A 23,423-nucleotide genomic window follows, 5' to 3' on the forward strand; every position below is an offset into this window, starting at 1 on the left:
CCCTATGTGGCCCCGTTAGGGAGCTACAGTTTGGCCCCTAAATATTTCTTGTAGAGATAACTCGAGAACGGTAAAGAATTTTTAAATACTTGTTGAGCAAAAAATGTTTAAAATGACAAAGCCTTTCTTACAATATCAAGCAAAACGGGCTGGCCCTTTAAATTAGGGGTTCAGAAGGGTCCAAATGTTTTTGAGAATATCTCAGAAACTATTAATATTTTATAATAAGTTGTAGAAGCGGAAATGTTCATCTCAAAGAGCTTGATCTTATCAAATCAAAAAGTAGGTCATATGTTACGTAATTAGAGATTTTAAGGGCCAAAATCGTAAATATTTGACGCCTCATATCTTAAAAACGACATATTTTTTGAAAAGCATTATTGAACAAAAGTTGTTCAATGTGTCATAACCTATCGATCAATATAAAAAAATGGGTCTGTGGGCCTCATGGCTCGCCTGTAGAGTCGATTTTTGTCGATATCAGTCGATTTCAAAAACTTGTAACTGGTAAATATTTTGTAAGGACATATTGAACAAAAGTTGTTCAGTTTATCGAGATCTATCGATTGATATCAAGAAATAGGCCTATGGTCCTAATGGCTCGCCTGTAGAGTCGATTTTTTGTCGATATCGGTCGATCTCAATAACTTTTTACAGGTAAATATTTTGTAAAGACATATAGAACTAAAGTTGTTGAGTTTATAGAGGGCTAACAAATGACATCAAGAAATAGGCCCGCGGGCCTTATGGCTCGCCTGGAGAGTCGAATTTCAAACGAATTTCACCGCAACTTTGCTTCAGAAGCTTATGATATGAAAAATTGATTATATCTAAAGTGTCTTAAAGTCGGAAACTAAATTGGGACTCATTTGTCTTTTCTTTTTTTTTTTTTAACTCCGAGTGCATCAACAAATCGGACGGAAGACCTACTCGTTGCTCGCAACGAGATCGTGTCTAGTTTTTTACTATAACCAGACATTCAATATAACAATGTTCATTGATAAAACTAGGTGGTATGTTGTACATTTTTAGCTTACCTAATCAAGTGAGCTTTCCTGATCAAAACTTTCCGTTGTCTGCCGTCGTTGTAAACTTTTCACATTTTCATATTCTCCAGAAAGGCCAATTTCAATTAAACTAATTGGCATAAATCAACCTTAGGTGAATGAGATTTATGTATGTTCAATTTCTCTAAGAAGAAATAATAGCAAAAATAAACTTACAAATTTTAAAAATCTTCTCCTGAACCAGCAGGCCAATTTCAACCAAACTTGATACAAATCATTCTTGGGTACAGGGGATTCAAATGTGTTCAAATGAAGGGCCATTCCACATTCAAAGGGGAGATGATCACAAAAAGGCAAAATAAGGGTGTAGCCATTTAAAAATCATCTTCTCAGGAACCGCAAGCTTTCTGACATAGTACAGATTCAAGCTAGTTAAAATAGGGGTAGGGTGGGGCCACAATAGGGAATCAAAGTTTTACATGTGAATATATAAGGAAAATATTTTAAAATCTGGGCCAGAAAAATTACAAATTTACCTCGTAGCTTTCTGACATAGTGCAGATTCAAGCTTGTTTAAAAAATTACCTCAGGGGTAGAGTGGGGCCACAATATGGATCAAAATTTTACATGTTAATACATAGAAAAAATCTTTAGATATGGACCAAGGTGATTCTGGTGAGCAATGTGGCCCATGGGCACCTTGTTATTTCTCCTCATTGGAAATACACTTATTTAAATAGAATATTTGAAACTTAATGTACACAGTCATACAAGTAATACTGTTACATTCAGAGGAAAATTGTATCCATGCATGCTTATCAGCATATTTTGAAATTTTTACAATCGCAGTTGTTATGCACACAGTGAAGTAATCATGAAAGTAGGTGCTAATTGTTTTTTGTATGGTGCGTGGTAAATAGAATGTAGCATATTGACAATGAAGTAGCACTGTGCTGAAAACAAATCCTTGAGCTCCGAAAAATAAATACAAATATATTGTACTTGTTATTCAAAAGAGAGATTGCATGGCATCAATCAGAAAACTTCAGCTAATCATATTTACATGTATATAAATAGCTGTGAATAACTTGATATATTCATCAGTTTTTCAGGGTATAATTATAATATCATTGGTTTTTCAATAAAAGTGTATGAGACAAGGTGATAATGTGAGGTTCCCCCTTATTCAGGCTGACTTAACTGTTTCGAGTTATTTTGTTCTAGCCGAATCGTGCACTTTCTGACCATCTTTAACGCGTCATTGTCATACAATACATATATTTTTGTAGATGAAAATGGTGGTATTGAATTCATTTTGTGAACAAAAAATCTGTCAGTTGTCTTGGATTTAATGCTGTATCTACTAATTAAGGATATGCGGGACGATGATCACGTGATGGTTGCGAATTTATTATAAATTTAGAACCGGACGCAGCGTAGTTAAGCTTCCTGAGAAAAATCACAATACTGTACAGACACACTATGCGACGTCATAATAAAAAAAGTACGTCACGACGTTGTATCGCGGGGAAAATGTCATCATATTTTGTTGTAATTTGCTACCGCTGTCAAGTGTCTTGCGTAAATCTGTTGATTGAATTCTTGTCAAATGATAATTTTCATTTTATTTCATAGTGATTACAAGTCTCTTTTTCATATAAATACAATGCATATATTATATATATGTATAGCATGCGCCACAATAATTTTGATAGTATAGCCTACAAGTCACCGAAATCGCTCCTACATGCACATGCAATTTGCATCTCTAGGCATTTACAAAAAGAAAGTCAAACGTCTGTAAACAATGACTCAGTGCAAGTGTAAGATGATGATCGTTTGTTGATATTTACTATAGTAGTGTGAAACTAGAATTCTCCGAATCTTGCTTGGGAAACGTACGAACTATTCAGGTGCTTTTATAATCGATCCTTGTTTGCGAAAATTACCCCCCCCCCCCCACCCCTTTATGGCGACAATCGTTACTTTTGTTCAAATATTAACGTCCATACTAGGAATGTTTAATTTTTGCAAGCATTTTCATGTAAATATAAGTACGCTTTATCTCTGAAACTAATTCATATTCCAAATTATTTTTACTAACTTTACGAAACACTGCTGCGGAAATGGTAACTAATTTAAAAAATATGACACACGTCAGAATTTATGCGAGAAGCAAACATGTGAAAAAAAGGTGCAAAGTCACAACATGTGCGATACATAAATACCTTGAAAAATAGCATGGAGACGATCGATTCAAGCGACACTAGCTACCATGGCCGCGGAAATGCTGTTGATCTTGTAAAGGAAGTAGTAGCTCATATTGACGTTAACTTGATCTAACCCGTGGCTTGTAAGATGTATTGTTTAGAGTTAGACTAGATGTTTTGTTCGAAGCCATGTTTAATATATACATGTATATTTAAAAAAATAAATTCTAATTTGTTTTCATTAATTAACTCAATTTTTGTTCCATAATTATGAAAATTTTAAATATTTCAATAGTTTCAAAACAAATATAGTTTCTAACAATGTATTTCAAAACAGGCACGAAGAATTAGGCTGCCCCCCCCCCCCCCCCCCCCCCTTGCAACAACCCCCCCCCCCCTGTCTTTGACAAATGAGCTTTTTTTTTAAATTTTGTAGTGCAAATAAATTGAGACTGTACCATCCCCCATTACTTTTAACAGTAGTTGTACATGAAAAGAATGTAAGCTTGAAAGTTATTAATAACAAATATTTCGTCAAGCCTAACTCCAAGTGAACATATCAATGTATAACTTCAAGGACGCCTACCTCAAAATCAGGATTAGCTTCACACCTTCATATTTCTACAGGAAGTTGGGTATATGAATAGCTTTTAATTGCAGTGTTTGCAAAAAAATTCATTGACGAGTTTTTGAGCAGTGCTTCATTTAGTATCTGGACTACCCTGTTTTTGAGTACCAATTTCCACCCCAAATCCTTAAATTTTCCCAATTTCTTATTATATGGTTATGTTTAAGCATTTTATTATTATATATTTTACATATATTCTAAAAATTATTGTAAAAGATATAGATAAAAATTCCATCAAATTATTTTTTTGAATTGAAAATTGGAATAATCTTGTAAAATTCACAATTTTCGAAAAGGGGGATAATTCAAAGCTTATTATCTCCCTTGTATACCTAGAAAGTGGCCATGAAATTTATACACATTGTACAGGACATCCTGATGGGGCTTCATGAAAAAAAGAAAAAATATTCATTGACGAGTTATTTTTCACCACATCGTCCCGCATGTCCTTAATGAAAAATCATATCAAAGGGTAATCTGAGACATTTCATGTCAGACTTTGAAATTTTGTAATATAATTGTATCTGAATAACATATGAAAGACTCTCTATCGAAATGTAGTGATATGATTTGTTTTTCACAATCATATATTGCAGATTCTATCATCTCTGGGGAATTGTGCAAGTACCTATAAATGTTAAAGGCATTGATGAATTGGTAAGTCTACAGCCAGCTAAAGATTATCATCGTTTCATGTGGAACATTATATGATTGAAATGTCAAATCAGTACAACACTCTCTCTCACATCTGTTATTCATGCACAAAGGATCTGAGAACCTTTTCTGTTGGGCGATTTGTTTTCAGAGGCTTCAGTATAGTGAGATGTCAATTAATCAATGTCAATCCGGAATAGATGATGCCCAGGACATTCCGTCAGAACTCTTTGAACAGGAAAGGGTCAAACTAGGACGAAAAGGTATTGTCCACTTGGATGAATTGGTCTTTTGAATTGGATGAATTCATATTCTAAACATACAGAAACAAATAGTGAAGAAAAGTATTACTTTCCTCAAGAACATGGAGAAGTTAATTATTTTACAACCTACAGAACTCTGAAATATCTTGCTTTGTGAAAACTTCTCTAAAATAAATCAATCAATCCTATTCTGAGTTAAAGTACACATGTATTTTCATTAAGATTAATGCCCTGCTTATTTTTTTTCTACCTATATCTTGTATATGTAACACAATTCTACTATGAAAGTTAAGGAGGGAAACCAATCTATTTGTTTGAATTGTGAATGCAGTTTAAGTTTTTATTAAGTTATGGAAATATTTTTGCTTTGTAGTCATCAATACAAATCATGGCCCTCTTGCTCAGGAATTTTCTAAGAAAGGTTGTCCAACCAGCATGAGAGCAACATTATGGTGCCATATACTATCTATTGAGGTGGATGAAATTGTAAGTGTTAGAAACATTGAGTGGATGAAATTGTTAAGTGTTAGAAACATTGAGGTGGATGAAATTGTTAAGTGTTAGAAACATTGAGATAGAGGAAATTGTTAAGTGTTAGAAACATTGAGGTGGATGAAATTGTTAAGTGTTAGAAACATTGAGATAGAGGAAATTGTTAAGTGTTAGAAACATTGAGATAGAGGAAATTGTTAAGTGTTAGAAACATTGAGATAGAGGAAATTGTTAAGTGTTAGAAACATTGAGGTGGATGAAATTGTTAAGTGTTAGAAACATTGAGATAGAGGAAATTGTTAAGTGTTAGAAACATTGAGATAGAGGAAATTATTAAGTGTTAGAAACATTGAGATAGAGGAAATTGTTAAGTGTTAGAATCATTGAGGTGGATGAAATAGTATGAGGTGGATGAAATTGTTAAGTGTTAGAAACATTGAGTGGATGAAATTGTTAAGTGTTAGAAACATTGAGTGGATGAAATTGTTAAGTGTTAGAAACATTGAGATAGAGGAAATTGTTAAGTGTTAGAAACATTGAGGTGGATGAAATTGTTAAGTGTTAGAAACATTGAGGTGGATGAAATTGTTAAGTGTTAGAAACATTGAGTGGATGAAATTGTTAAGTGTTAGAAACATTGAGGTGGATGAAATTGTTAAGCATTAGAAACATTGAGTGGATGAAATTGTAAGTGTTAGAAACATTGAGGTGGATGAAATAGTATGAGGTGGATGAAATTGTTTATTGTTAGAAACATTGAGATGGATAAAATTGGTAAGTGTTAGAAACATTGATGTGGATAAAATTGTTAAGTGTTAGAAACATTGAGATAGAGGAAATTGTTAAATGTTAGAATCATTGAGGTGGATGAAATAGTATGAGGTGGATGAAATTGTTAAGTGTTAGAAACATTGAGTGGATGAAATTGTTAAGCGTTAGAAACATTGAGTGGATGAAATTGTAAGTGTTAGAATCATTGAGGTGGATGAAATAGTATGAGGTGGATGAAATTGTTTATTGTTAGAAACATTGAGGTGGATGAAATCGTTAAGTGTTAGGAACATTGAGGTGGATGAAATTGTATGAGGTGGCTAAAATTGTAAGTATTGAGGTGGATTAATTTACTTATTGGTTATAGACTTAAGTATGTATCATGAACTATGTAACCTGGGTGGGCCATAATAGGACCTTGAAGTTTAAATAGCTATTGGGTAGATACAAACTGCTCAGGTGAAGTATGTAGCCCAGGGGCCTAAATCTGTTGGATCGTGGACACACTATATAGCGAAGTACAAATATTTTGTTTTGATTTTGGTATGCATCCATTATTGCAGTAGTAGATATAGGCTTTATATGTTGGCTGCATAAAATAAACATTTAGATTTCTGATGTTTTAAGATTAATGATCAATTAAAGAGTTGGTTAGGACATAAACTCGTTAAATTAATTTATTATAAGCAGTTACATTTAAATTTACTACACCATTGTAAAATCAAATCATGCAGGTGTCTAATGAAGGAGATGTGAACGGCTTTTATCTCAGCTATAACATAAAAAAGTTGTTCATCTCTCTCACAACTGTGACACATGAACTTGTTGTATTCCAGGACATCTTGTATTATGAACAGCTAAAAACAAATGTCTTGCAACATGACTTGCTGGTTGACAGTCTACTATACAAGGTGAGTGGTATAGGTGTCAGTTTCAGAAATGATACAGGTAACTCTCGAATTATCGCCACTCAATTCATCGCCATTTTCGTTATAACGCCGCATTTTTCTAGGAACATTTTTCCTGTTACTTAAAACTCTCGTTAAAACGCCAAATTCGCTATCGCCATTTGCCACAGTGTTTTCATTACAAAAGTATATTTCACCGTGTTAATTATCTCGATAAACCGCCATAGGTGCACGTGGTCAGTGAAGCAGTAAATTGGTCATTATCGATCTCCGGTGTACACCTGGACAGAAGGATCCCAGTAATTGCTGTATTGAATAAACAAGAAAATTACTGGAGATGAACTATAGTCAAGTTGTTTATACATCATAGAAACACATTTCAATTTAGCTATGGTTTCGCCACGAAAGAGGGTCCTGTTAAATTTCGATGAAAAAAAGCAAATCATTACGTACCAAGAGCATCATCCAAAATGTACCCATCAGGATATTGCAAATCATTGTTTATGTGGTTTATGCAAGTAAGGACAAAAGATAACTCTTACATATAAAAGAACGGTAACTCTATTTCTTCAAGATGGCGGTAATTCAATTCATCGCCAAATTTGTTATAATGCCATAATTTCATAAGAACAAAAGGTGGCGGTTTATCGAGAGTTGACTGTATTTACGTAATGTGAAATTTAGAACATTATATTTCATTGGGTTTTATGTACATTAAAAGGATGAGTATATTGCACCATTGATTACATGAAACACATTTTGTAGAATCTGATTTTGATAAATGTGTCTATATCAACTGTATCTGTAGAATCTCTTCCTCAATGCATGCATCAGAGTCAGGGATTTGGCAAAGTTTTTGAAGTGAATTTATGGATACCATTTGATAATTGAATAATGCGTATGTCACTAAGTTCTGTGTTCTGTTAAAACAATTTAATTTATCAAAAACCTCTTGAAATAGAAATTACCCTAAAACATGTCTTCTTTCAACTTTGTTTTTTACACGTACATTCAGTATATGTACTGTTTGATAAACTGGATTTGGTTATATTTTTTTTTCAATGTTTTGACAAACAAAAAAAAGAAAGAACGAAAAATTTCAATTACGGAAGGTTATGCAAAATAGGAGGAAAAATCGCTGCTAATTAGAAAGAATCGGAGAATTATATAATTATTGTAAGAATTAATGATGCCTGGAAGCCATGGATGATCAGTTATAGTAATAGGAGATTAAAAATTCAGATATTGAGAGGGATGAAATAGACTGAATTTTGATCCTACATATTGTATTTATAGGAGAAATACAGGGTACTATATTATAAACAAAAATAAGAGAAAACTAGCATGGATTTGTAATAAGAGCTGAAAAATGGATATGATTATAAACCCAGATTTAGTTCTTTTTAATTTCATTTAAAGAGGTTGGCTCCTGAGCTTTTGAGCACAACTGTGCAGGATGGCACTACAACTAAGTATTTACTGGTTCAATACTGATCCCATTGGTGCAAACATATTTCACATCTATTACTGAACCCTATCCAGTTGAATAAAAATTGTGTCAATTCAAATTTTGAAAGGGTTTTGCAGGAACCATATTTTATGGGGCAAGGATTGATTTATCAAAAAGTTCTAAATCTGCATAATATTACAGTTTCTCTTTCATCCAATATATACTAGCGGAAAAAAGAAATTGTGCATTATAAAATTTAGTATAATTTTTCTATATTTATTGTTTATATTTATAAAATCTAAACTATCGATAAAGGTGATGTTTTTGAACAATATCAGATAGTACCCGACTCAGATGCACAGACGTTTTCATGGTTATATATAGTGAACACATGTTGTTTATTGAAGTGTTCGTACGCACGAGTTTTACTGCATGGCCAATACTGTGTGGAGTAAGAAGTGTAAAAGGTTTGTTTGGACACTATTCGTTAAGGAAAGCACTTTAGTTTTGACAAAATTTACCCTTCTGTCATGCCTCGACTCAGCGAAAACCAACGTAATCATGCTGTTGGGATGCTTCAAGCTGGAATAGCACAAAATATCGTATCAAGACACTTTGGAGTTCATCGTAACACCATCCAGTCATTATGGAGACATTTCCAACAGTCTGGTAACACTCGGGATCGACCATGTTCTGGGTGTCCTCGTGTGACTTCGCGTCAACAGGACAACAACATTAGACTTGTGCACCTGAGAAATCGTTTCCGGACAGCAAGTTTGCCTGCTCGTAGCATTCCTGGACTTCGACCAATCAGTCCAAGAACTGTGTGTAATTGTCTGTGTGAGCACAACATCAGACCAAGACGTCCAGCGGTGCGCCCAATACTGCTTCAACATCATTGTATCGCTAGACTAGCGTCGTGCAGACGACATCTGCGATTCAGAATGCAGGACTGGGCCAATATTCTGTTCACTGATGAATCTCCAGATTTCATTTGGATAGCAGTGATGGCCATTGTAGAGTGTATTGTCGCATTGGGGAGCGGTACCAGGATGCTTGTGTTGTGCAACGTTAACAATTCAGTGGAGGTAGCATTATGGTGTGGGGTGGAATAACAGCAAGCACATGGAAGGACCCCTCTACAAATTGTCAATGGAAATCTCATTGGCATACGCTATTGAGATGAAATTATTCAGCGCCATGTGATACCCTTTATACAGAAACAGCAAAATCACATCACTCTATATTTTAAAGTTCCATTTTAAATTTTAAGACAAGACTTTGAAAATTATGTGAAATTTTAGAAATTGACATTACTCCTAAGATGTCCTTTTCAACTCTCAAATTTGATATCATGAATTTTTTTCGTATATCAAGTGCAAAAGGGTCATTATTTATTTCCATTACTTGTATTAAACTTTTATTTTATCTGTAGTGTTAGAAGACATGATTATGTATCTATTTTGTGTAATGATTGATTTCTGTTGCTTATCTAGTTTAATTGAATAAATTTTAAGTGCAAAAAGGTCATGTTTAGAACACTGCAGCTCAATAACAAGCATTGCAACCCCAGTCTTTCTTTTCAGTTTTCTAAATCTCCTTCAATGTAGAAATAAAAAATACACTTCCCAAAAAATTGACATTACTCCAAATCTCGGGTGCGAACCTCTTTAACATTAAAATGCATTGAAAATATTCCATTCATTGATGATTAATAAATTAATAGTTATCATGCTCACAATATTTAATTTACCAGTATGATAGATGATCATGCACATTTGCTCATATGTTCAGATTGAGTTCCTTCTTTTTCCTGATTGGTTGATTCATTTGATCATTCCTACAGGATGTGAAACTGACCGCCACAAATGATGACCAATACTTTGTTTTTGAAGATTTTCTGTATCAGGTAATGTAGTAAATGATAAGTGTTTTCTCTCTTTTTGTGCAATAATTTGATATACATGTAAAACATGCATCGGTCACCCTTCAAAATGTTCAAAATAGATAATTATTTAAATGATCAAAATAGATATTTTAAAATCAAAAAGATTGCAAGTTTTATTTTAATTTTGTTTTATATAGTAAACGAGCAAAAGACCTTTTCATTTTGCAATATTTTATTCTTTTTTCAGGTTCTTATACCATTTTCAAGAGACACATTTGTCTTGAAGCATTTTGATTATAACAGTGCCAGCCCTCCAAAGTCCTATATCCGAGGTCGGCTAGGCATGGACGAATTTGCCGTGAATTACCCACCGAATGGAGTGATCCCTTTTCATGGATTTGCCATGTATGGTAAATAATTCTTTTTTTTTTATCTTAACATTTTATGGGTGCTGTGGGAGAAACAGAGCATTGTGATATCAACTCCTCCATCAAATTATTCAATTTCTTGTCTAAATGCAAATCTTGTTGATACTTTAAAATGGTCAGTATCATAGATCATCTTTGTAAATAAAATATCACTATAGTGCTAATTATAGTAGCATAACATGTGTATTTTGATGCACTGCAATTTGAAATAAAATCTTGACCTTACTTTTGTGTGTATAATTGTATACACATATATCTCTCAAATATCAGTTTGAATAGATTTTAAACTCTGTGTTTCATGAATTAATCGTAATGATGATGAATTAATTAATCATAATGATGATGAATTAATTAATCGTAATGATGATGAATAAATTAATCGTAATGATGGTGGCGGAGAAAGACAGTGATTTATATTAACAGTCCTCATCTGGTTCTGAAGAGATGATTATGCCCTGAGGAATTTGATTCAACAGGAAAATTCAAGTAGACAATTTGCAGGAATTTCTCTCATTAAAGACTAGCCGAAATCATTTGGAAATAACAATGTATCGAGACACTGTTTGGTTCCTCTAGAGATTATATGCTTCCTAATTAGCCAGGAAAAATTTTCTGTATGGTCAATTAGACTTAAACATCTATGCATAAAACCCACTACCTCATCCACAAAATAACCTGCCAGGATCATGCATACAATGCTGTCTCTTCCATCACAGAGAAAGAAAAAGGTACATAAAATGTCACTTTAAAGTCAGAACTTTTTATAAATGTACATGGTTTTAGCATTTCCCCCTGAGCTGAACTTGACAGAAGCATTTCCCAAAAATTGTTAAAAGAGTGTGTGTATTCATGCTGATGTAAATTGTTTTTCCACATCTCATGGGCCCCGGAGCCAATGTCACGACCGCAGATGACACCAATATCATAATGCATTTTATGTTTGATTGAATGGCATTGTATGGTCCCCTGTTGGTGCTGGGGCAAGTCTTACCTGTCAGCTAGAATAGAAATGATGTTATACACACATACAGTTGTAACAGAAATTATATTATATACACATATACAGTGTATTTACATTCACTGAGTCTTTTCTCTTATATTTCTTTTGAAATTGACTTTGCTCTCATCATAGGCAATGAATACATGTTTCTTGCAAACTAGTTTTATCTGTTTTTTTAGTACCACCTGTCTGTGCAATCATAACTAAATATGAAGCATCATCAAGGTAAAAGGGTGCATTGACTGTTTCAATTAAAGTAATGAAATGGTCAACAATATGATATTTCAATACTTAAATCTAGTTTTGTTTTTTAAAGAGTACAAAAGAATATAAATATAGACACTGAAATATCTTTCTTTGTTGTTTTATTAGGTAATGAAGGTAACAAGCATTGCAGAAAAATGCTGATTATGATTTTTTTTTCTGCAATGCTAGCTACCTTTATCACCTGATAAAACAACAAAGAGAGCATTTTATTGTTTAAATATCTGCAATGGAAGGTATGTTATATACACATTCATGCTTGTTGTCAAGTGATTGACTTGCAAGGTGGCCTTCAATCGTAATGTTAATACTGAATGACCTCCACAGTTAATGTCATAATTTGAAGTGTTAATACTGAATGACCTTCACAATTAAGGTCATGGTTTGAGTCCTAGTGTTTAACACAGAATGGCCTTCAAAATCAATGTCATGGTTTGAATCCTAGTGTTTAACACCAAATGACCTTTATAATCAAGGTTATGGTTTGAATCCAAGTGTTTAACACTGAATGACCTTTACAATCAAGGTCATGGTTTGAATCCAAGTGTTTAATACAGAATGACCTTTATAATCAAGGTTAAGGTTTGAATCCTAGTGTTTAACACTGAAGGACCTTTATAATCAAGGTTAAGGTTTGAATCCAAGTGTTTAACACAGAATGACCTTTACAATCAAGGTCATGGTTTGAATCCAAGTGTTTAACACAGAATGACCTTTATAATCAAGGTTAAGGTTTGAATCCTAGTGTTTAACACTGACTGACCTTTACAATCAAGGTTAAGGTTTGAATCCTAGTGTTTAACACTGAAAGACATTTACAATCAAGGTCATGGTTTGAATCCAAGTGTTTAACACTGAATGACCTTTATAAAGGAGTACATGCCTTTGGTTCAGTTTGCCTGTTTGCAAAGTACACAAAAAGTATCAACTGATTGACTTTTATGAAAATTTTATGCAAGATAGACCTGATGACTGACATTGAGTTTTTCAGATTCCAGAGGATTGGATTCAGATTTATGGAGAGGGAGTGGGCAAGTTTTGATTGAGGTGCAAGGACTTTAGAATTTTAATTTATGACTTTGTATCAGGCACATATCAGCTTTATTTGATCCTCACGGCTGTAGTTTTAGAGTGAATTTTTTACTGCAATTGTGGAGTAGGGGATATATTTTGAACTTAATGTGTGTAGATAAAATCTGGAGGAAATTAAATAACTATTGTGAGGAACATGAACCAACATCTTTTTTCTTAACTAATGATTCAACATTTTAAACCTGTACCATCCCGTGGGGATCTGGGTTAGAATAAGTCTTCAGTACCCGTGTTGCAGCAGGTGTAGCATGATAAAGATCCCTCCCAGCTCAAAGGCCGTAAACGCTGAGCATAGGCCTAAATTTTGCAGCCCTTCACCAGCAATGATGACGTCTCCATACGAGTGAAAGATTCTCAAGAGGGATGTTAAACAATATACAATCAATCAATCAAACCTGTACTATGATGAAATGAAAACTCGTGATATTTTGTTTTGAAGAAAGTAGAGATTTTCTGGGGGAGGTATTATAGTATTAAGTCTTGCTTTGTATTGATCCGTTCTGCACTTCATCTAAAAATCATGTGTCATGAATTCTTGATGCAATAAATTTCATGCCATTAAGAAATGATTTGTAAGGCGGAATTTGGACTTATATTTCCCAAGCGAACGATTTAGTACACTTAGTTGTTGAATTTCCTATTAAGCGTGGTTGACTGAGTGTTTCAATAGCTTCAGAAAGCAGTGTATCACCCCATTTAATATTATAGCTTTGTTGGATTTTTATTATTTATGTTTCGTCTTTTCATAAAAAAATTTAAACATCCTCTGATAGAAAAAATGTTTCACGTGAACTTTTTTTCCTGTTTATAATCATAAAACAAATTCACATCAATTAATACTCAAGTTAGTGCATATTCATTTGCTATTTAGGTGTTCACATGTCATGGGGGGGGGGGGGGGGGGGGCTTTAAAAATTCAAAAAATTAATTTGCCATTATAGATGTCCAAAGAGCTATTGTTTTATGATCAATATGTTCTCCATAGAGAACTAGATGGAAGTTGGGTGGGTGTTCAATTTGAATGTAGTCTAATTTAAACAATATTTTTATTATGAAACATTGTACAAATCAGTTTGCATGTAATTGAATATGGAGTAATGTTTTTCTTTTGATTTAGGAAGATGTTCAGATTTCTCATACATATTCCTCCTACATTTACAAGGAGGGTGATTTTTAAAAACATAATACTGAATGGTTTTTTTACTTGTTTTTTTTTTCCTATAAGTTTTACCTGTTTCTCAAAAAACATAAACCTTGGTATAAAGAATGATTTAGCAAGGTCTTAATGTTTAACATACATGCCATTTTAATATGAAAATCTGACAATTTGTCCTTCATCTTGAACTCTGACCTACTTTTGAAGAACTAGCTGTAACTATGGCCAGCCTAATCTTTGTGATCCCAAAGAGACAGGACATTAATAATTAAAGCATATTCTTATTTATATCCATTGACAAGGTCTTTACAAAGATACTAAGCTTTCAGATCTTGTGACCTTGACATAGAACTTTCACTTAGTTTTTAAAAACCAATCTCAATAGCTCAATTATGTTTAGAATGTTCGATTCCTGACCAGAAGGATTACAGCCCTGTTCATGCCTTGACCACTTCATGAAAATAAGCAGTGAATGCTCCTTCACCAAATCTTCTACATTTAAAAGTGAGCATCACAGGTATTTAAGTGGAAACCATAAAATGAACAGATATTGGAGTTATAAAGAACCCTTAATACTGCTAGGGCCCTGGGCGCCAAGCATAGCTATTATGGCATTCAACCTGCAACTGGTGATGTCTCAGTATAAATGAAAAACTCTTGAAGGGACATCAATAGATACACAAACACATTTTAAAAACTTTAACTAGGCCTTTGGAATTTAAAGAAACCCAAGTTTTGATAGTTGATGTGTGTATTGCATGTGACAAGATCCCTTTGGTATGTGAAAATCTCCGAAATCTAAACTTTTCAAAACATAGCTTACATCCTTATCACTTTGCATTTCTTGCATCAAGATGCTTCATTGGTATCAAAGATTTTGACCTTAATGACCTTAACATTCATGTTTAACTACTCAAAAACTTTAACCTGGGTGATATATATTGAACAGCAAGAGATAAGCCCTTCGTGTTTTCAAATGATAAAGTTTAAAATCAGATTGATTAGCCAAGGCTAGAGTCATGCTTGCAGTGTGTAAATTATGTAACCTTGTATGCCTTTCCTATCTCAGGGAGGCCTGCTGACAACTCTTGCTGAAATTTTTGTGAGTTTTGAAAGAGAAGACGTTTTCAAAGAACAAAAAAAATTGCATAAGTATCACATGAGGATATTTTCACTAAGAAGTTGGGGCATTAGGGATTTAGTTTTTTTCTTGGCCTTCAACTTGACATTTAGATACATCAACAACATTTTATCTATTTTAAAACAATAATATGTTGATTTCATATATCTCTGTAAACTTGAGATAAAAGACACCACAGAGTTCTCCACATCTGCTTTGGATATTGTATTAAATGTAGACGTTAACGCAGAAGGATCAACTCAGCTTTATAACAAATGGGAGGACTTCAGCTTCTCTATCGTCAGCTTCCCATATTTATGTAGCAATATTCCATTGTCGTGTGCATGTTTCTCAACAATTTCAATATGTGAAAGCAAGTTCTGCAAATGATCAATATTTAAATTGAGGCAAGTTACTGACAAATAAGTTGATGTTACAGGGGTTTCGGCAAATTTGTTTAAGTCGAAATTTTGCAAATACTATGGTCATTATAATGATGAAAAAGTGAAGATAAATGAACAGTGATCAATCTCATAACTCCCATAAGGACATCTTCACAAGTCAAGGGTTATTGATTCGTTATCTCGCACTAACCTTGACATTAGTCACCATTCAAAACATGGGCTCGAGACAAGCATATGGTTGCTTTGCAGTCTGTAGCGTGGATCCAATCAGACAAAGGCTTTAATAATCGGTCGAAAACGAAACTAAACACGCATGGCGCGGCATCGGCAGCATGATGAAGAATCTGTGACGTTAAACAGGATACAATATCCTTTGTTATGTTTATGAGATTGATCACTGTTCGTTGTCTTCATTATTTCAGCCCAATTTGAAACTAATGAATTCCTATATGTTTGTTACGCTTCTGAAAAACAAGACCGAACTTTCAAATGAAATATATAGTGACTGTATGATTGACTAATTCTCTCTGTGTGTTTGAATGTGTCCTGATATTTGGGCAATCACTACAGTTTTGCCCTCGCTTGTTTAGGGTATCTACTTGTATGGATCATTGTAATTGATGCTTTTGTACAGGGAGGAATTTTGTAAGGATTTGACTCTGCCTAAGTAGAGATAATCAACACCATTAGCCCCTTCGTTAAACCTAGCGGTACAATTGTAGTAAATACTCAGGACTAACGTGGGGGGATTGTAATGAAATGATGTGTTTTGTTGTGCGAATGGATACTTTTATTTTTCATTACCCAGCTAGGCTTCAGCTTTCCACAAAGGTTTCACTTTAAGACCTGCTCGATACAGATAAAAAAAAATAAATTTCGTATACGACAGGATTTTGAGATTGTAAGACACAAATACCAATTTTAAAAAGTCTGTGATATATTATTTATACGTTAGAAATTAATCACCCACACACATCCCTGATGTTTTATTACTCTGTGGAGGTGATCGGGGGTGTACAATCAGTGTTCACTGCTTCAGAAAAGTTATCAAATGGATGGCTATCGATCAACTACACATGGGCTTATGCCTGCCATATTGTTAGGAACAAATCATCCGTAGTTAAGAGGTTTTTTTATAACAGTTATAGCGACCCAAGTCAAGAGAAATAAACTGAAAGTGTTTGCCAGTCTTCGTTCTCCTGTTCAAATCGCGACCATTCACGACAATGAATTGATCTTTGAGAAAGAATCTTCAAGTTAAGCTTATTCAGGCATTACGAAGGTCTAAAACGAAGAATAATGAATTATCTTTTATTGTATAAATATTCAATTCAATCTTTTGTTTGTTTAAAACTGTGTTTACAGTTTAAAATTCCATTTAATGTCCATTCTTGGTTTGGTCACAATCACTACAATTTTTACTGTTTTTGAGCTTGAATAAAGAGCTAAAATTAAACCACAGCGAAAATAAAACGTGCTCAGTAAATACATATTACACTGTGTTATCGGTGTTTGATGTTTATGGAAAATTGGACTGTTGCACTACATGTACCAAGGTCTTCTTTAAAGGAGTCTGCATTGGTTTTTGAACTGATGCAATGGTGGCGCCATTATCGTAAATACATGGTTCTATCAGCCGATACCTCACAGATAAGAATTTAGAAAACAGAATGATGGTAGTCATTGGTGTATTAGAGAAATCGACACAAGGACACGTGCAGAGTACATGTAAACATCTATTCATTGATAGCTAAATTAGCCAAGTATCCTTACCGCGACATGTGTAGTAACAACATGCAGCTTTCCCACAATGAAACGGGATTCTTGTTTGATAAGAAATGAAATCATTTATGCCGTACATCAAAAGATTTGTGCATGTAGTGTTTTGGAACATTGGTAATGATTTGATCGAATGATTTTCTTATTAATTATTCCTGATAGCAAGAGACGGTACAAATTTAATTTTCTATGCTGTATCATAAACACAGAACCTGCATTGGGTGCTCACTTAGGTAATAAAATTTGAAGGATCATCAATAATATGATTAAAAAGGAGGAGCGCATGCAATAAATTGGTGTCTGGTTGGTTGGTGAATGTCAAGAATTTCTTATGTTTTGCTCAGTGAATTAAGCAAGCTTTAGAAATGGGACACATGGTATAATTTTTGGCAGGTCTGATAGATATAAATTAAGAGGAATTATTATCAGACGATATATCGTTGTATGTACTCAGCATTATTTTAATCCCGTGCTGCACGCATTCCTGTGGGAAAACTACAGTAATATGATGCTTGTTTTGTGTGCTTGCATCGTACATGTAAACATATTTGTATCCAAGTTTATATGCATGTATTAACGACACCATTTCCAACATTACATGCATTTTAATGGAAGTCATCATACAGGTTCCATTTCCAGGGTTCCTAATGAAACAGGGTCTGAACGGTTTGAGTACGTGCCTTCTACAGACTAAAATTAGTTCAAAGCAGAAATAAAATGCTCCAAATTTTAGCAGAAATAACCTGCTCCAAAGTATACGTTTGGTAACCTTTAATCTGAGCTAATTAACCTTGATCTCAGCCATACACGTAACATGATTTTTACAGGATTTAATTAGTTTATCTGTTACGAAGAGAAAATAAAGGCTTTATCTTAGATAAGAGACTTGTCTCCATGCCATGGCTACAGTGTAGTATTCTATTTTCATTTTGTTCAGTTCAAGTTTGGTCATCATGTTTGATGTTTTATCTATCTATACTGTTCGTTTTATTTCTATGCTTGTATGTTGTGAGTATTTTTATTTTATTTACATTTGGTTTTTCTTTTTATATTTTAAATTTATGGTTGTATGTTGTGTGTGTTAATGTTTAACGTGGTGGGGTGGGGTGTTTTTTTTTTGGGGGGGGGGGTCTTTTCTTTTATTGTTTGTTTGTTTTTTGGGTGTTTTTTTTTTTTGTATGTTGTGAGTATTATTGTTTTACGTTTTATTTCATTTATTTATTCTTTTTTTATATGTACATTATTATAGAAGACCTCGTAGAAGATTAGTGCGCTGCACTAATCTAACTAACTTCTCTAAATACATGTAGAATATCATTATTGTTCCCAATAGACTCTCCACTTATTATATGTAGGTAGGGTATATATAAGAATCTTCACGGCATTTATGGATTGGGAGACATTAAAAGACAGAATGTCACGGTTTTAAGGATCCGGAGTTGATGCAATTTTAAGTGCAGATGGAGACGCCGACGAGAGGAAATATGTTGTTCTTTCCTGGGAAATGACCTGTATGTTCCATAATTCCCAAGGTCAAGGTCTTGTATCTATACTACTTCAATTATTTATTACTCCCTACCTTTTTACATTTTGATGATAGGCCGAATACTTAATATGCAGGATAGAGGAAGGGTTACCGGATTTATTTCTTATCTGGAGTTAAAATTATGTTGTCTTTGGGCCTTCACTCCGCAAAGTCTAAGTAGATATTATTTATTTAGATTTTAAGAAAAATAAAAACAAGACTATGAAATTGCAGTTTCTTAATAATTCTATTTCGTTTATCAATAATTTTAAATTCCAATAGAAAACTGGCCAAAGCATAGACAGATGGTCTTGTAGACCTAGACTATAATAGCATATTCTATTCCATTGGTTGGAGTGCTGGATCCCTCTCTCTCTCTCTCTCTCTCTCTCTCTCTCTCTCTCTCTCTCATTACTTCGCTATGATTAGGTATAGAATATATTTCATTTTAAAGTATTTCTCTGCCCTCCATTCTGTTATATCATGACCTTAACGACCCCTTTATCCCCCCCCCCCCCCCCAAACAACAGATGCGAAAGCAAAACTTTTTGATATATGCCCAAACGATGCGTAGAAATGATTTCAACAAGACGACTATTGGGCTGAGTGTGCCTAATTTGTAATATGATGCCTTCTCCGGGAGTATGGCTAATTTACAATATGCCTTCTTCGGGAAATTCTTAAATCAATATAAATGTTCCGCGTCTTGCACTTTTTTGTTTTCATGAAATACAAGAAAAACGAAAAATGTTCATGTAAAGTAAATATTGTGATGCCGGATGTATTTGTCTTGCATATGCGGGTTTCCAAGAGTAGGTCTGGTATTCAAGATTAGACGAGAGAATCCGCGTAGATGAAACCGATACTCACTCCTGGATTTGTGTTACATTGCAGTTACTGTATGTAACAAGGAATTAAGACGTGTGTATCGTAATGCTTACAACTAGAACCGGAATAGATCATTGCGAGTAAAAATAATACCGATTTTTTCGGCAATGACCATAAAAGCTGGATAATTTCTCTAAGGGACTGAACGACATTACTAAACCAAGGTTAAACGCATGCCACTAACCTTTTAAAAGCGCTCAGTGGCAATATACTTGAGCTATACCGCAATGGAGATGTATGTACGGTCATTAAATGACCAAGGAGCGGGAGTTTGCTCTGATCTTGATGCTGTCATCAGGGGGGGAATGTACGCGAAATGACGAGATCTGTTAAGGACACGAAAGAGATAGATATTAAATTTGCCAAATGTATGTAAAGACTTGTAATTCTAGTGTCAAGTTATACAAGAAAAACTTAAAATCCCTGCAGTACTGGAAAGCACGATCTACAAATCGTCAGCCTAACGCTTTAATCCCGGAGGAGATGAAGAATGGGGGAATATTTCTGGTTTTATTTTATTTTTTGTCTGCATGACGTACTTCTGTTTTGAGAATTTTGATACTGTTATCCATCCTGAAGCATCAGGTTTAATTTTTTGAAACACACTATGAACAAAAGGTCCAGAACACCATTTGATTTACTAAAGATTATCGAGTACATCTTGTAAGACGGTCAGGTATTTTGTCAGGTAGTGGGATGAATTGTTATCAGACAGGAACGAATCAAATCTAGAACAATTTATAATGTATTTCTTTCAATTTGCCGCTAAAGCCTAACGCTGCTTTACAGATTATTATACAGACACGGAATACGTCGGAATTTGAGAGAAATCTAACAAATTTGGCGAGCTTGTATCTTGGGATTAAAAAGTTTTCAGACATCTTACAAGACATAAAGAAGTAAAAAAAAAAATTAATACAGTCACAACACAGCATATAAACTTGTACTGGTACACCGGCATAGCAAAGTCCATGTGCCACCTGACTGAAAACGTGTGATTTGACACAAAGGTGTTTTCACTGGGGGTATTGAATATGGACATATCGCTATCAATGATTCTGGTCTTGACTACATTGAATGTTAATATGTCTGATTTTATTAACACTGAACGTGACCTTGTATACTTTCAGTGGCTCCAATGTGTTTTCTGTACAAAGAGACCATCACCCTGTATTACGTCTTTAGAGAGATGTATGTTCGCTATTTCTTCCGACTACACAGTATATCCTCACACCCTCAGGTACACTATATAATATGTTTATATTGGTACAATGTACATGTATATAATATGTTTATATTGTTACATGTATATAACATGTTTATATTGGTACGTGTATATGATATGTCTATATTGGTACAATGTATATGTATATAATATGTTTATATTGGTACAATGTACATGTATATAATATTATTTATATTGGTACAATGTACATGTATATAATATGTTTATATTGTTACATGTATATAACATGTTTATATTGGTACGTGTATATAATATGTTTATATTGGTACTGTCTACACATGCAATATAGTATAACTATGTAGTAACGGATGGGGGTTGTTAAGTCCGGGGTTAACATGACAATATGTTGCAATATATGTTATAAATTGTGGTTTACGTTTCACTGGGTGATTTATTGATAGATTGATTGAGGTATTTCAGCCATCAAATGTCATTGATTATGTTTTTTAATATATTACAGGGCATTGTAGGTTTGAGTTTGCTGTTTGAGACACTTCTTCAAACACACGAACCCGATTTATTTTTCCATCTGAAGTCTGTGGGGTGTCAACCGTTAGTATACAGTTAGATTAATCTGTTAAAAGTCATAAAAATCGCAAGGAGTGGGTAAATTCGAACTACACGACCATGCCTACTCAATTTTTTATGAATTGATGAACATGTTAATCTAATTTGATAAGGATGCACAGCCGTGTTTTTAAAAATTTGGTGTTGTTTTAAATTACGAAATTTATTACATTTACATCATTAATTGACCTAAGCTTTTATACAGTGACAACCCTTAAAGTCATGCGTGACGTTTCTCAATAATATGTAATTTTTCAGAAAATTTCAGATATGCTTCACATGCATCCTATCTGCCAAAAACAAAACAAACTTAAAAAAAACAAAAACAAAAATTAAAACCAAAGAAAAAAATCCTACTTGGGTATATTACCATGTCTATTCTAGAGTTTGCAAACTTCAACAGTTCGTGGTTGTGGCAAGTGAAAATGTAAACTCAGCTCTGACATGTGTATGTATTACTGAAGGTTGCACATTGTATATATTACGGACATTACTGAGTTATTGTAGCAAAGAAAGGGAGAAAATTCTTTGAATCAATCGGGAATCGAACCCGGTACCATTCCATTAATTTAATAATTTAACCACTGAGCTATAGTAGCAAGTCGGATAATAAATATAACTACATTATATAAAATTTAAAACCTTTTCCGGAAGTTATACAAGAACTCTTCATATCGAGGAGATAAAAATAAGTTTAGAAACAAATGTCTTTGACCTTCAACGAAGTTTGGGTCTCTCACGATTCGTCATCAGCCGTGATAAAAGTTTTCTGTGTATAGACGACAAATTAAATAAAAACTGGTCATATTTTGGTTATGTTATGTTGTCACATATCTACAATAATTACACATCCATGAATAACACACCACAATCAGTTAATTACACGTGTAAGTTGGACGAGATAATGCTGGTATACTGTTCTCATGAAATCGAATGATACTATTATACGTTGAAGACTATTTTTTATGTCATATTCCTATAGATCATAAGATGGAAGTACTTTCAAATATTTTTTCCGTATTGTCTTTAAACTAATTATTGTTCGCGTTGGGTCCCGAGGAGATCCGGATTAGAATAGGTCCTCAGTATCCCTTGTTTGTCGTAAGAGGCGATTAAATGGGGCGGTCCTTCGGAGAGTCCGCAAAATCCGAGGTCCCGTGTCACAGCAGGTGTGGCACGATAAAGATTCCTCCCTCCTCAAAGGCCGTAAGCGCCGAGCATATACCTAAATTTTTCAGCCTTCACCGGCAATGGTGACGTCTCCAAATGAATGAAAAATTCTCGAGAGGGACGTTCAATCAATCGTAAACCTCGCTGTACTTTTCGCGTGTTATCGGATGTGACGTCAGTTGTCCCATGTGATGTGACGTCAGTTGAAGTCTACATTAACTCCGGTATTGATCTATATTCGGTATAGAAAGATACGTATTTACTAGTAATTCTAACAATAACAAGTTTAATTAGCTTATCGTCTTCCCCTCACCAGCAACTACTTCTCACAGCCGCACTTTGGGAAATAGTTAACAATATTTCTGCACGTGAAGTTTAGCGACCGAAGGATACTATTTAATTTGCTGTAAAGAAATGTCATTTTCAAACATGCAGTGGTGTATTGTAGAATGTCGCTGCCTTTTTGATTAATTTTTTTTTCATCGAAGTTCTTATCGCTATCACAGAGAGCAC

General features: G+C 34.0%; 1 protein-coding gene across 2 annotated transcripts in view; it reads left to right on the top strand.

Annotated features, from left to right (window-relative positions):
- Positions 1 to 23,423, top strand: part of LOC125681084 (TBC1 domain family member 19-like) — a 45,073-nt gene that overhangs the window by 18,553 nt on the left and 3,097 nt on the right. For both annotated transcript variants that reach the window (XM_048921006.2, XM_048921008.2), the window contains 8 exons: positions 4,442 to 4,502; positions 4,651 to 4,762; positions 5,136 to 5,248; positions 6,862 to 6,936; positions 10,230 to 10,292; positions 10,519 to 10,681; positions 21,058 to 21,167; positions 21,634 to 21,725. In XM_048921006.2, the coding sequence (XP_048776963.2) occupies positions 4,442 to 4,502; positions 4,651 to 4,762; positions 5,136 to 5,248; positions 6,862 to 6,936; positions 10,230 to 10,292; positions 10,519 to 10,681; positions 21,058 to 21,167; positions 21,634 to 21,725 (789 nt within the window). The remainder of the gene's footprint in view (positions 1 to 4,441; positions 4,503 to 4,650; positions 4,763 to 5,135; positions 5,249 to 6,861; positions 6,937 to 10,229; positions 10,293 to 10,518; positions 10,682 to 21,057; positions 21,168 to 21,633; positions 21,726 to 23,423) is intronic.

This window comes from Ostrea edulis, chromosome 2, assembly GCF_947568905.1.
Source record: "Ostrea edulis chromosome 2, xbOstEdul1.1, whole genome shotgun sequence".
Lineage (NCBI taxonomy): Eukaryota > Metazoa > Mollusca > Bivalvia > Ostreida > Ostreidae > Ostrea > Ostrea edulis.